General features: G+C 34.1%; 1 protein-coding gene across 2 annotated transcripts in view; it reads right to left on the bottom strand.

Annotated features, from left to right (window-relative positions):
* Nucleotides 1-3,202: 3,202 nt before the first annotated feature.
* The window catches only part of TFEC (transcription factor EC), an 81,098-nt gene continuing 70,026 nt past the window's right edge, over nt 3,203-14,274 (bottom strand). For both annotated transcript variants that reach the window (XM_007129662.2, XM_007129664.1), the window contains 4 exons: nt 14,102-14,158; nt 10,436-10,511; nt 4,467-4,614; nt 3,203-3,583 (listed from right to left, as the gene is read on the bottom strand). In XM_007129662.2, the coding sequence (XP_007129724.1) occupies nt 3,203-3,583; nt 4,467-4,614; nt 10,436-10,511; nt 14,102-14,158 (662 nt within the window). The remainder of the gene's footprint in view (nt 3,584-4,466; nt 4,615-10,435; nt 10,512-14,101; nt 14,159-14,274) is intronic.

Raw genomic sequence — 14,274 nt, 5'->3', positions numbered from 1 at the left:
AATTTGCCTGTGAATTTACATTACTTCTACTTTTAGATATATATATATATATATATATATAAAGTTATATATATCTATATAACTTTAAAATGTTATTGCCAGATAGTTACAACATCTATGTATCATAGAGAAACTGACCCATAAATGTATACGCATATAACAGAGGCATATATATTACAGGGGATGTTAGAAAGGGGCTACTTTATAAGTGAACAACTTCTTTAGTGAATAGTTTAGTGTTTGGCACACTTTCACTTACCTATGCCTTACCTATACCTTATCATTTCTGGGGCTGGGATAATGATATTCAGATAACTAGGGATCCCTCCTCCATCATTACGTATGACTTTAACTGTACACTTAGCTCTTGATAGATACACAGCTACAATGCTATCAATTGAGTAACAGACCTGATGTGGGAATTCTTCACCTGGGATCCAAGGAGATATTCAGGAGATCCCTCATACCCTTTAACACATACAAATCTGGGGCTGTATATATAAATTCTGTATTTTTCCAGGGAGAAAGTCTATAACTTTCAATAGATTCTCAAGGCCTTAAAAAGTTAAGAACTACTGACTAAAATTAATTTTTTAATCTACTTCAGTTGACTGTGACACAACACTACTCTTCACTCTGTCTTTAAAAATCCATTACCTGTTTTACAATCCCCTGATAGTTATTATAATCTGTAAGTAGTAGCAAATATTATTATCCTTTCCAGATCTCCTTCATCCAGACTCTACCATCCTGTGTCAAGTCATTCACTAGCTAAGATTATGAGAAATGGCTTTCAAGGCTGAGTAGTAGTATTTTAGCAGAATGGAAAATGATGACAGAGTAAAGAAATCCTCAATGTAAGTTTTCTCAGAATGTGAAGAAATTAGAATAATGTATAAAATGAGAACAGAAATTAGCCTCTATCTAGAATGATGTGTTTTGCATTGACTTCAAGATATATTCCTTCTCTATGATTTGCAATGTTAACTTATCAACTAGGATAATAAAGTGGAATTTTTTCATAAAGTATATAATGTTCTCTTGAAAATTCTTGAGGAAATGTATCTTATGGCTCTCTTTCATGTGATCTATTTCAGATGAATTTATCTATCTGGCTTTGACAATTATTCCTATAAATTAAGAGATTTTTCATGTCCAGAAATGAAAATTATTTTAATTCTCCAAACTCTGAGCTAATGCCGTAAGCTAAGCCTGAGATAATAAACATACCATAAAGATTTAATATTTTCCACTTTCATTAGCATTAAAATCTCAAATTTTGTGATGACGTATTTTTCATGTGAGTAATACCTGAAGCACCCTTTCAAAAGTTTATCCCAAAGTTAATATTCATGAAAGATTACATGTCATTCACATTAGTAATATACAGTAGCATTTTAATTTTTAGGCTTCTTCCTCTTAGTAAAAAAATCTACTCCTGCTACATCATTTCATCTTGGTTTTCAAGGGCTTTCATAACTTGTTGCCAGTATTTTTCAGGACTCCGAACAGGCGTCTTCTAGGGTGGTCAGATCTTTCTAATGAATGTATCATGAAGACACTTCCCCAACTTATTCTTGCTTTTATCATTTGGTTGATATTATTCACCTGTATAGCCTCCCCTCCACCAAATGTATGCTTTTTAAAAGAAGTTAAACTCTGCTGTTCCCACACATTTTTGCGATTCTCCAAACTTCATTTTTAGTTTTTCTGACCTCCTGTATTTGCAGCTTATGCTGCATCATGTAGGCTTTAATTTTAAATGTCTTCTATCTTTTGTTGTGGTTTCTCATGCAGTCATTTTAACTCCCTGAGGAGTACGACCATATCTTGCTCATCTGTTCTATATTTTCACAGAACTTACTGCAGTTTTGAGTATCCCTCCATAAGTACTCATTGATCAGATGATCATTCATGCAGGTCTAGCACAGAGTAACATCCTTGGTAAGTCAATTCCCAATGCTTTGAAGAAGCTCAAGAGAGAAAAATTTGAATGAAGCACCATAGATATAAATAATAAATGCTAACAAGGCTAACAGAGATCGTAGGGTACTCTGAGTACTCACAGGAATAGAACTTTATCCTCTGCTCAGAGCTGAATGTAATAAGAAAGATTTTCTGTTTTACTAATTATTTTGTCAGTTGGCAATCCAGTTTTCAGTATTTCATCAATTTGGAGCAAAACTGTATCAACTAATTAATTTAAATCCAATTCTGGAAACAGTGATGTTTTATTTAACAAATTAACAAATTGTCCTAGTAGGGGGACTTTCGATATTTTATTTGCTGAAACTGATTATCCAATATCTCTTCTTGATAAAGTAAAAAGGATTTGGAGTGTAATTTCAGATGCTGATTAGAAAATCAGAAGAATGAGGGGAAAAAAAAGAACATGTATTACCTGCATTGTGTACCTGTTTGGGGGGGGCGGTGGGTATGCTTGTGTGAAGCGATAACAATTCTAGCCAGTATTCTTGAGGACAGTATTCAATGTGTTCTTTTTCTGAACTGAGCATGTCTCCATAAATATGCAAAGATGCTTTTAGAGTTAGTGTGATTGAACTGACCAAGGGAATTAGAGTCTAATTTTAGAATCCTAAGTTTTTAAAAATTGTCTGTATTTTATTGTGGAAAATTCTAATGTTTATTGTAGATTCACTTTTCAATTATAAGTGGTAGATAATCTATTTTTTAATTAGTTCCCCTATAAGGCTTGAACTTTAGACAACTATCCCCCAGACAGTGGAAAAAAGGCAATGAACAACCAGATCTGTCGATCTTGATTCTTGAAAATTAACATTGTCAGAGCAGAATAGGAAGGAGACGGAAGTAAGAAAATGTATATTTCAGAAGGTTTATTCTTTGCAGTCTGTTAGTTCCAATAGTACACTACCAAGTCACTACTTTTAAAATATCAGTAGAGAGCTATTTCTTATGTTGTGCCTCTTTCCAGGAAAACAAAATTAAAGTAGATTTGGACTCAGTAGTCAAAGAGAAAAAAAATCTTTTTTGCTCTTAATAATTCTTCAACACTGTGCTTCTTCTTCCTGTGAATTCTGTTGTTTCTAACCTATCAGTTTTTCATGAACAATATATTCCTTTCAGAAAAATTGAGCCAAAGCAATATATGAAACACAGAACTTCATTGCATAGCACCAGCATAGAATTGATTCCCAGTTGATGAACTGAGCCTGTTTATTTTTTATAACTCATCACCATCATCTGAGCTAAAACTACTTCTCCTACTGCTCTCTTTGGAAACTGCAGGGGAAGTGGCAGATAGCAGAGGATCTGTTCCAAATGGAGATATTGTGTCATCCAGTAGCATGTCATCCAATCTTTGTTCCTCTTTCAAAGCCGCACTAAATGATAAATCTGTGAAGTGTGACAAAGGATCAGAGAAGGCCATAGCTTGATCACAGAGCTCAGGGCTTGTCCCCTGAGACAGAACCAATTGTTGGCAATAGTCTACTGAATTCTGCTCAAGATGGGCCTGTTGTTTGGTGATGTGAGCACCTAAATCAACTGTGCCAAGTGAAGCCAGGGTTGGCAGACCATGAGCACGAGCCTGTATTTCTAGTTCCTGCAATTTCAAACAAGAATAATTAAATAATGACTTTGAAAGTAAACTCAACTCTAGAGAATAAGCCACAAATAGATTTAAAATATTAACATGCACTCAAAATGAAGAGTAATACATATTATAAATATTCTTTGCAAATAACAGAGTGTGGTATATTTCTAATGCCTGAAAAATAACCCTGAGGAAAATACTCAGATTTTTGAAAAATACTCAGATTGTTCGTTAAAGGAATACATGACATATAATGGTCCCATAGTGGCTCAGGCTACAGTACAACTATTTGGAGATAGTGGAAATCTTCCAGTCATTCTTCCTGATTAATTTCTCTCTATAGGTCCATTTCATGGAAACAGGAGTGTTTTACCTGGCAGTAAGCTTGCTCACATATTAAAGAAAAAATCTTGAGGCTTATGAAAACCTATATTCTGAGATTTTGTGTCACATGAACAGATGAAGAGTGACAATATAAACTGGCATAATATGCCTTAAGGCAATGAAATCCATAGCAATGTTACTATAGAAATAATAGGGGGAGAGGAGAATTTAATGTCCAGTATTATCCAGAGAAACAAAGGTTCTGCTTATTATTATTTTTTGACTGGGATATTATTTGTGTGTTTATAAAATTGGTTCTATTTTCTGCATTTTTGCAATTAGTTATTGTCATTCATTATATATTTTTAAAGCCAACTTGATCCTAGATTTCTAATCAAAACCTAATTGAATCAATCTAATTCATGAACTTCTGAAAGGCAATAAAATTATCCTTGGGAAGAAAAAATAATTGTTAACGAGAAAAAAATAAATGAGACTAATGAATGAAACTGATGATGGATAAGTCATATATAAGCTACATGGTTCATGGCAACGTTCTTATAAAAACCTGAATCCGGAGTAGAAGGCGCCTGTTAGCCTGCTCTAATTTCTTCTGTCTGTGTTCTAATTCTCGAGCTCTCTGTTGTTCTTTTTGTAGCCACTTGATGTACTCCACAGATGCTTTTAGAATGGTTCCTTTGTTCCAGCGCATATCACTGTAGAAAGGAGAGATAACCTTTTCACAATTGTGCATGTCAGCAGAATTCATAAGAACTTACAAAATCTTTCGCATTAATATGAAATAATGATTTACATGACTATTATTCACTCTTAGATATTATTGCTTCTGAATAGAAATTTTAATAGAATAGTTAAGAAGCCCTTATATAGTAAAATTAATCCCAGAATGAAAATAAGTGTCAAAAGAAAGTAATAAAGTGACTTTTTGTGGGAGAGCTAAATGCAATATCATGATTCTACCATTACAGTTTTTATATTTTTAGTGAAAATTGCTTTTATTATTAACTCAGAGATTAAAATCTATGTGCGGTATTTCTGCATTAATGAACGAGGAAATGTACATTACTGAGGACTTAAGCCTAAATTTTTTAAGATCATTTCAAATGTACCAATCTTTTAACCTACTTTCTATAAGGTTGCTTTTATGCTTCTAGGAAAAGAAAAATAAAGTCCCTCCTGAATGGTGATCCTGAGTAATTGTGAAACAAATCGGAGTTTGGCAACATCACTTTATGCAATAGAGCAAAACTTTCTAGAATCATTAGGCAAATTTTTCTGCACAAAAAGCATCAACATTTTTTTTTAAAGCTGGATATCTATTTTTAAGTAAGTGTACAATAAGTAAATACAGTTGAACATTGCCAATAATCTTCAGAGTGTAGCATAGAAAAAATATTTTATTAAAACTTATTTTTAGACAGGAGAGATGATAAACTTGGAATTACAGAACAGGCTACTGAGTTTAATATCTAAAAACATACATCAATAAATTTAATACTATCTGACAATTCATAATATATATGGAGAATAGGGCCAAACTGATTGCTAAAAGTTAATCAGAGCTGTTGAAAAATCAGGATGAATTTTCCATTTAGAATCATGAGATTTCTTTTAATACAACAGAAAGTAAACTTGTAGGGAAAATTTTAAAAGACATTACACTGCATGTATTTTTGGTTTACGTGATCTACATCAAATTCATGGAACTTAATATGTATTTATTAAATGTTCAGAAGTGGGAAAATGTAGTTTATGAAAAACCTGACTGGCATGTGCCTCATTGGAAGTTCAGGTTAGACGACAATTCCATTAGCTGTAACAAATTAAAGGAAGATACATCATTCTACCACAGGTGAAAATGCTTATTAGGTGAGAATGCTGGAATAAGCCATCTTCTACTGAAAAGCACCAAACCATTGCCACATCTGTCTCAAGCTTGAAAATGTTTTTTGTCAGTTCTCTGGGGCCATACAGCTGTTGATATCTTTCCAAGCACAGTGATTTATCTAGTGGTGCGAAGGGTAGGGGGAAAAGAGGCTACTTTTGTCATTAAACCAAGAAGATATCTGTCACTGAAAAGTGTAGTGAATTCCTGAGTTAAAACTCTAAGCAGCAACAGGAGCCTAAAGGCCCTAATTTTGTTTTATTTCTTCTCATGGGAAGAAAAACTTGAAGGACAGAAGGACTAGGATAAAAACAATAACCCTAGTGAACTTTGAAGTTTAAGGTACTGTTTATTTAGGTCTAAAATAAACCTTCAAAGTTGTAGTAGATCCATCTACCTCACTGCAAAAAACTCAATTTCATTTCTTTTTATGGTTGAGTAGTATTCCATTGTATATATGTGCCACATCTTCTTTATTCATTCACCTGTCTATGGACACTTAGGTTGCTTCCATGTCCTGGCTATTGTAAATAGAGCTGCAATGAACATTGTGGTACATGACTCTTTTTGAAATATGGTTTTCTAATACAGAATGAAGTCAGTCAGAAAAAGAAAAACAAATACCATATGCTAACACATATATATGGAATCTAAAAAAAAAAATAGTTCTGAAGAACCTCGGGCAGGATAGGAATAAAGACGCAGACGTAGAGAATGGACTTGAGGACACGGGGAGGGGGAAGGGCAAGCCGGGACCAAGTGAGAGAGTGGCATGGACATATATACACTACCAAGTGTAAAATAGATAGCTAGTGGGAAGCAGCCACATAGCACAGGGAGATCAGCTCGGTGCTTTGTGACCACCTAGAGGGGTGGGATAGGGAGGGTGGGAGGGAGATGCAAGAGGGAGGAGATATGGGGATATATATATATGTATGGCTGATTCACTTTGTTATAAAACAGAAACTAACACACCATTGTAGAGCAATTATACTCCAATAAAGATGTTAAAAAAAAAAGTTGTGGTAGAAAACACACAATGGGTTTTGCTACAATATCTACTTGATGTCATTTCACTAAAAGTTTAAAAGTTCACTCTATTTAAAGCCATTTTAATATATGAGGTTTCTTCTTAAAATATTTCAAGTTTTCCAAGTATATTAAAGACATGTTTACCTCTCTCCCAAGATAATTTCATGCAGTTAGGCATTAAAAAACATTATATATGACATTATACTATAAACACTAACAAATGCAGAGACATACCTAAGGAGTGAACGTTGATACTGGCTTTTCATTTTCTACAAAATAATTTTGTTTGAAGAACTTATATCTTTGAGAAAGTTAAAAGCTTGAATGTATATAGGGCTAAAGCAGGTAACAGAAATATGTAAGTTGGAGTAAGAATGCTGCCAGGCAAAACTATGGAAAAGGTACAATCTGTTGTCATCTTAGGAGTGCACATCCACTTAGAAGCATTAAAAAAATAAAAAAGAAAGAAAACACCATGACAGGTCTGATTCTTTTTGCTTTGATCAACATTTTATAACTTCTGATTTAGAAAGTCTTGTTAGGTCTCATTTACTATCTCAACTGCCATTCTTACACAAAAGCCAGAGAAAGTTCTAACTGTAGAAGATAAAAAAATCAATACAAAAAACCCTTAATTTTATATATAAAAAAGTAGAAAGAAAAGAATAATTTGATAGCACAACTAGAATAATTCATGCTCTGTTGGCATTTTTATATCTACAAATATGATTGTTTTGTAAATATGATTAATTAAAAGCACATATGAAGTAAATCACTACCACACATCTGTAGAAATGCTTCACTTTTTGTATTTGCTAGTTTTGTTTGGTTTTATTTTTCACTGACGGTTAAGAGACTGTGTGCTTTTCATTTCGTTTTCTCAACATATATACCTCAACGATAGCTCTTTACTATATTTTTTCCCTTCTGACCATACTATTTTGACCCAGCAAAGAAGAAAGAAGTACAAATTTCTGAATGTTTTTCATAAACAAAAATGGCAACTTCATAGAATTCAAAATGCTTTCAGGCATTAGCTTTCATTTGCTAAGCCAAACCGTAAGTTTATTCTAGCCATGAGCTGGAAAGGTCCTCAGAGCCTTTTTATAACCAAAGCTTCAGAGTTCCTACTACTTGCCCAAGAGCATGCGGTGTTTAGAAGATGAGTCCTAGGTCTCCTCTCTCAGTTCAGTGCTGTATCTGCAAATCTGTGGCTTTCCCACTTTTTCAAATGCATCTGCCATAAGAAATGTGTTTTCTATTGTGACCCAGTGTGCTCTTTGTACATATAACAGCAACAAAGGTTTCATGAGGTATTACTATCCTTCTAACGTGTAATATGTAATACTCTGATATTTTCAGTGCCTACATATAATATAATAGAATTAAAACAATTAATAATTTCCCTTTCTGAAATCCACAAAGAAGAGAAAGTCCCTTAAGAATACTTAAAATGAAGCTTTCCCAATTATGGTCCCTTTCAGATGTGATTCTGTGATAAATTGATTTTCCATATGCTAGATCAGGGGTAGACAAACTATAGCCTGCAGCCTGTTTTTGTCAATAAAGTTTCATTGGATGCAGTCATGCTCTTTCATATACATATTGTCTATGTCTGCTTTCATGCTACAACGGCAGAGTTGAAAAATTGTGAGAGACTTTATGCTCACAAAGCTTGAAATAATTACTATCTGGCCCTTTAGAGGAAAAGTTTTCCATCCCCTGTTCTAGACAATGAATTAGAACCAGAAATGAGCCATTTTACAACCAAAGCTTCTATAAAAATGTAGAGTAATAATTATCCCTCACACAAGCTTTATAATTTTTAAGATATTCTCATACATAATACTTGATTTTATTTTTATAAAAACCCAGCCATATAATTGGTGCTTTACAGGCATGGTGACATCTAAAGATGTTCAGTCAGGCTTCAGAGTCCAATTTTATAGTCTCATCTGTTTTCTGCATATAACCTGGGCCTGGCACTGTGGGTTAGCTCTACCAGTTACAAGGGAAGCTCTCTTAACTGACCTTTATCTAATCACTTTCAGGATTAATTAATGTTCTCCATTCCCTTTGTGATAATCACTGACTGTTGACAGAACAAAGTGGACACTAGGCTACCTTCTGAGACACCCAGGTACTTCTGTTATCCTTGTGGTGACATGTACTTACTGACAGGCTGTTAAATGAATGCCCATTGTACTTATTATTGTGATAGTATAATTAAATTATATGTATGTTAACTAATGAAATATGAATGCAAAAGAAGAAAAAGCATTTATAAAAATAGCTATCGTTCTTAGGAAAAGTATATTAAAAGCTTTGGAAAAACTCAAGTAAAATGTCAGTAGAGATAGGTTGCTAAAAAATATGCTGTAAGAAATAAGAGTGCAAACATTAAAAAAAATCTACCTATACTTAAGTGGTTAGCCCTTAGGTTTTTGTTTTATCTTTAAGAAATTGAAATAGACTATACATTTTATATAAGAAATAAAAATTGAAACACATTCAAACTAAAAGGTCTTGGTCTTACATCAAATGTTTGGTGAATAAATGTGCATTTATATTTTAAGTGTTAAAAAATTTTTTATCTGGAAAATGGATGTTCCCTTCTGCTAACAGAAAGAGTTGCATGCTTAGAGACTTCAAAAGATTTGAAAAATTATTGGTAGGACCTACACCAAGATTGAGCTCTTCAGACTGTCTGTCCAGTGCTCTTTCTGCCATTCTACTGGAGATGACTTCACTATCTACTATGCCCATAAGAATAAATATGGCATTCCCTTCTATTATAAATGCATGAATTGTCCAAGTGAATTAGCACATTTACATTTAGGGAAAGAATACTTTCAAATTTCACAAATATCACTTTATCAAACATCATCATTTCTGAATAATGGATTTTTGCCAATATCTGGAGAGTCCAGTTCTCAGTCTGAACAAAACATTTTTTTCTAGTCATTATTAATGCTAAAATGTTTTCATGTTTTTAGAGAAACACTTAACATGCTAAATTGATGTTTTGTTTTATCAACTATTTCTTGAAATTTACAACCTCAAACATCTTGTTTAACTGACTTTGTGACTGTATGACACCATAACCTAACTGAAAATTTAATTGCAAAAACCAATTATTGACTGGCATCAATCAACCTGTTTTTACAATTCTATTTTTCTGCTTGCATATAGCCAGAATTTTGGAACCTCTGAAAATTCAACATTCCAATTTTCACGTACACATAAATCTTAAATTGGAAGGAGTGCTATAATCATAAATTGAGGATGCCAGTCAGTATCATGAAAGCATTTAGTATTACCACTAAATTTGCAAATACCGGTGCCATACAGAAAAATCCACTAAATACTGAGAAGAAATTATTTACTTATTTCCTATAGCTCAATGGAACAAGTGTTAGTAACAACGTTGATAACTATCAGCCTTGAATAGATATTAAAAAATGAGACCAGCAGTAGCCTTATCTTTACCACAGCTGCTTAGTTTCCTAGTCTTTGGTTCTCCCCTCCCCCTCTCCCTCCCACCCATTTTGGGGGGGATTGAAACCATAACATTATTAATAAATGATTGGTGAACTCACGGATCATTAGACTTTGGAATAAGAGTGCCAAGCTCCTTGATTCGGTAATTAATATTATACCTTCTTCTTCTTTCAACTATTAAAAAAGAAATATTATTGATTATTCTCATTAAAGCACAATTCATTTTTGGCCAGCTGTAAACTTTCTTAACAATCTTTGAAAAACAATGAGCAAAAAAGTTTCATTTAGTGAAAAGGGTACTTCTCAAAAATAAAAAATTCAAACACATTTTATTCTAAAAGTAAAAATAACAATATTAGAATTGTGAGTCTATTATTCACAATTATTTTAAAACATTTTCTCTCAAAAACAACATTTTTATCATTCTTTGAAATGCAATAATATTCACTCATACTGATATATATGTATTTATATACTCTCCTTTCTCATACACGCCACTGAAAGGCTAACACAAAATTTGTTACATGGTAGGTATGTGTGCCCAAATAGACTATGACCTCTTTGAGGGCAGGGACCATTTCTTTTGTATCTCCAGAGGCCTCAGCATGTAAAAGGTGATAAATAAATGTACATTGATTAGACTATAAATATAGTTTTCTAATTTAACAACTTTCAATAATACATAGAGCAGTGATTCTTAAACTCTGGCATGCATCAGACACACCTGGAGGGATAGTTAAAATAAATTTGTACCCCGCACCTAGAGATTCTGATTTTAGTAGGACTGGGTTGGGACCCAAGAATTTGCATTTCTAGCAAGTTCCCAGGTGATGCCGATGCTGCTTGTCTAGGGCCCACTCTTTGAGAACTACTGATATAGGTTTTTATTCAGAGACTGTTTTCTCTGTTTGCATTTCTATGCATCCATTGCTTATGGAAATTTTGTGCATCTAGTAAATGTTCAATAAATGTCAAACATACAAATAAGTAGAGTTTTCTATATTGACCCTTACCTAAGAGCAGTCTTATAGAGCACAGAGTAGTCCTATATTCCCAGTGCTCTATATTCCCAGTATCAGGAACCACAACTTATGCATAATATTGTTTAAGTAGATAACATTTTTAAAGATTTTAGGGAAATGAAGGAAGTAAAATGTCATGAAGAAAAAGAAAACTAGATGTCAAAAACATTAAACCATACGTGCTTCAAAAATAAGATCTGCTACTAGAAACAAGGAAAGTCATGAAAAAAATATCAATTGTCTTGGTGAACCGACTCTACAAAGCAATTTACCACGAATGAACTTGACCTTCAAAAATAATACATTGGGATTCCTCTGAAATTAGGATATAATTGATTCTTGGGATAGTTTATTTTCCCTCTTTACCAATCCTGTTTTCCTATGCATGTGATTCAAAAAACTGACACCATATAAAAAACTGAAAAGAAAATAAACAAAGATAATGCTGATAGAAATACATTTATATTTTACAGTGAGAATTTATTAGTAAGTCTATGTTCACACATACTCACTCCTATATTATAAAACAGACTTTTAAATATAAGATGAAGAGCAGCTAGGAAGGATGTTCACAGTTTTATCTCAAAATAGGAGACTGGTTTGGTCCTATAATGTTTTTTCAAAATCTATTATTTAGATGCACCTCACGTAAAATATCAGAAATTCCTACCCAGCTCTTCTTAGATTGTGCCCAGTAAAACTTTTAATGGCTAATTATGATGAGAAGTTTGGTTCCTCAATGTTTTCATCTCCAGTACTAGTTGTCTGTAAAGGAGTCAAGTTTTAAGAAATTACTAAACTATTTCATGCTACACATGATTTCACTCTTCACCAAGTTTTTGATATATTCACTCATTCCTGTCCTTAGATCCAAGCAAAAGGGGCGTCTCTTCTCAGACCCCATACTGATGAGGAGGCTCCTTTGCCTTTTCTTACCATACCCATCCACACTGAGCAAGGCAGCCACAGGACAAAGGGATCCCCCTTCTAAACTACATTCCAGGTAATTTGCAACAGGAATATCTTCCCAAACACCCTGAGCCTGTTCAGGCTGCTTCCCAGGTCCATCCTCTTGAGGGAGGATCAGGACACAAAGGTGCTTACCCTAGTCCCAAGATGCAGACAAGGGGCAGCTGTTTGCAGAGATATGTATAGAACTTGAATATACAGAATGAGGGGTTCCCACTCGTGTTTGAGGCCACTTGCAGCATAGAAATGCAAGTGGCCTCTAGGGGGTAGAGAGAGAAGTGAGATGAGCTGCTGGCTAAAGGCTGGCATTGCCCCACCCTGACATTCCTACTCAGAATTCCAAGGATCTGAGAGTTCTTATTTCACACCTGGCCTTCCAATCTTTAGGAAGGATAGAACATACTTAATTTAGCATTTCTAGCTTGAGTTATAGCTTTTAAGTATTTAGACATGTGGTAAGTGGGACTTTATTTGTCCTCCAGCCATGATCCTCACAAATGTTAAGGGATATCCTAGATTCATATTTAAAATGTGATATTAATTTTTTGTAACATTGATATCTCCAAAAAGGAAGATCACTAAGTAAGAGAATCCAAATTAGAAAACACTTTGATAATGGTCATACCAGGCACCTATCATACTTTACATTAAATGACCTGTTATTTAAAGTGCAAACATAGAGGAGAGAAGAAAGGAGCAAGGAAGGTAATAGTTAGCAGGCTTAAAACAAAGAGAGAAGCCTTTAGCTCCTCGATGTATTATTAATTCCTTCTGCCAACAACTAGCTCTGTCTTTCAGGTTCTACTTGTCTCATAAACTGCACCAGCACTTATCTGCTCTGCCACTAAGTGATCAGAATCAAATCATTTCCCTCTCCACAATTACTCTAAGGACTGTTATAACCACAGGTCAGCCCTCTCCTCAGTCACACAGTCAACCCACTCTGTGATGTAGGCAGATGCTTCATGAACAGATATATGCAGGTTTCACAGGTACATGTAGAATCAATTTCAACTAACCACATGTAAGGAAATTCCTGGTTTGTTTTAGAGCTTTAAAGTTTTTATTTTATTCTATTCTATTCTATTTTTTTCTCATTTTTTGATTTGGCTCCCAGAACAAAAAAGCTTCACACTCAATTAGTCAAGCTCACTTAAGACAGTTAAGCATTTGAGACATGACAAAGCACTCTAAAGCTCAACTTGCCCCTCAACAACTTTCCTGGACTGCATTTACCCATCTCATGTGACCCATTATCAGAGTCAAATTGACCCCCAGGAAGGCGTAAGAGACCCCTTTTTTGGCAGCAGTAGTGGAATTCAGCAGTACAACATAAGCAGTACTTTCAGATAACTTATTATTAGGAAGGGAGGAGCAGATTGACACAGAAAGATAAGAACCTGGAGTCACATTTCTTGCTATTTAAATGGTGTACACTTTCTAAAGTCACTTTTATCTCTTTAAACCTTGGAGTCAATGAGTCACAACTGAGTTCAGACATAACTCAATGCTCACATACAGTCTTCTTGAGAGAGAGAGAATGATCAAGGAGAGAACTTGAGATGCTGAACTTCATAAAAATGTCTAGCTTTTCTGAGAGTTCACACTTTTTAAATTTCCCAACATAGCTCTACCAGTGAGTATGTACACTTACTTTTGGTCATCTGACCTCAAAATATTTATGGGGCAACAATAAAACATCACACATTTTAACCTTCTGCATTTCCTCTTGCATTAATTAATTTTGTTTCGAAAAAAGGAAAATATACTCACTGAGGTTGTGGTTGTCCTTTTTTTGTCTCTCTTTTGCCAAAGCTCGAGTATCAGTTTCTGATCGAAAGGAAGACAATTGAAACAGTACTTATTTCTACCTTACAATCCTTCCAGTCAACATAATTCAGAAATACTAGTGAAAATACAATATTACTTGCTCCAAGTGGTAAAAT

Source organism: Physeter macrocephalus, chromosome 5, assembly GCF_002837175.3.
Source record: "Physeter macrocephalus isolate SW-GA chromosome 5, ASM283717v5, whole genome shotgun sequence".
Lineage (NCBI taxonomy): Eukaryota > Metazoa > Chordata > Mammalia > Artiodactyla > Physeteridae > Physeter > Physeter macrocephalus.
This window is presented reverse-complemented; position numbering and strand designations above follow the sequence as displayed.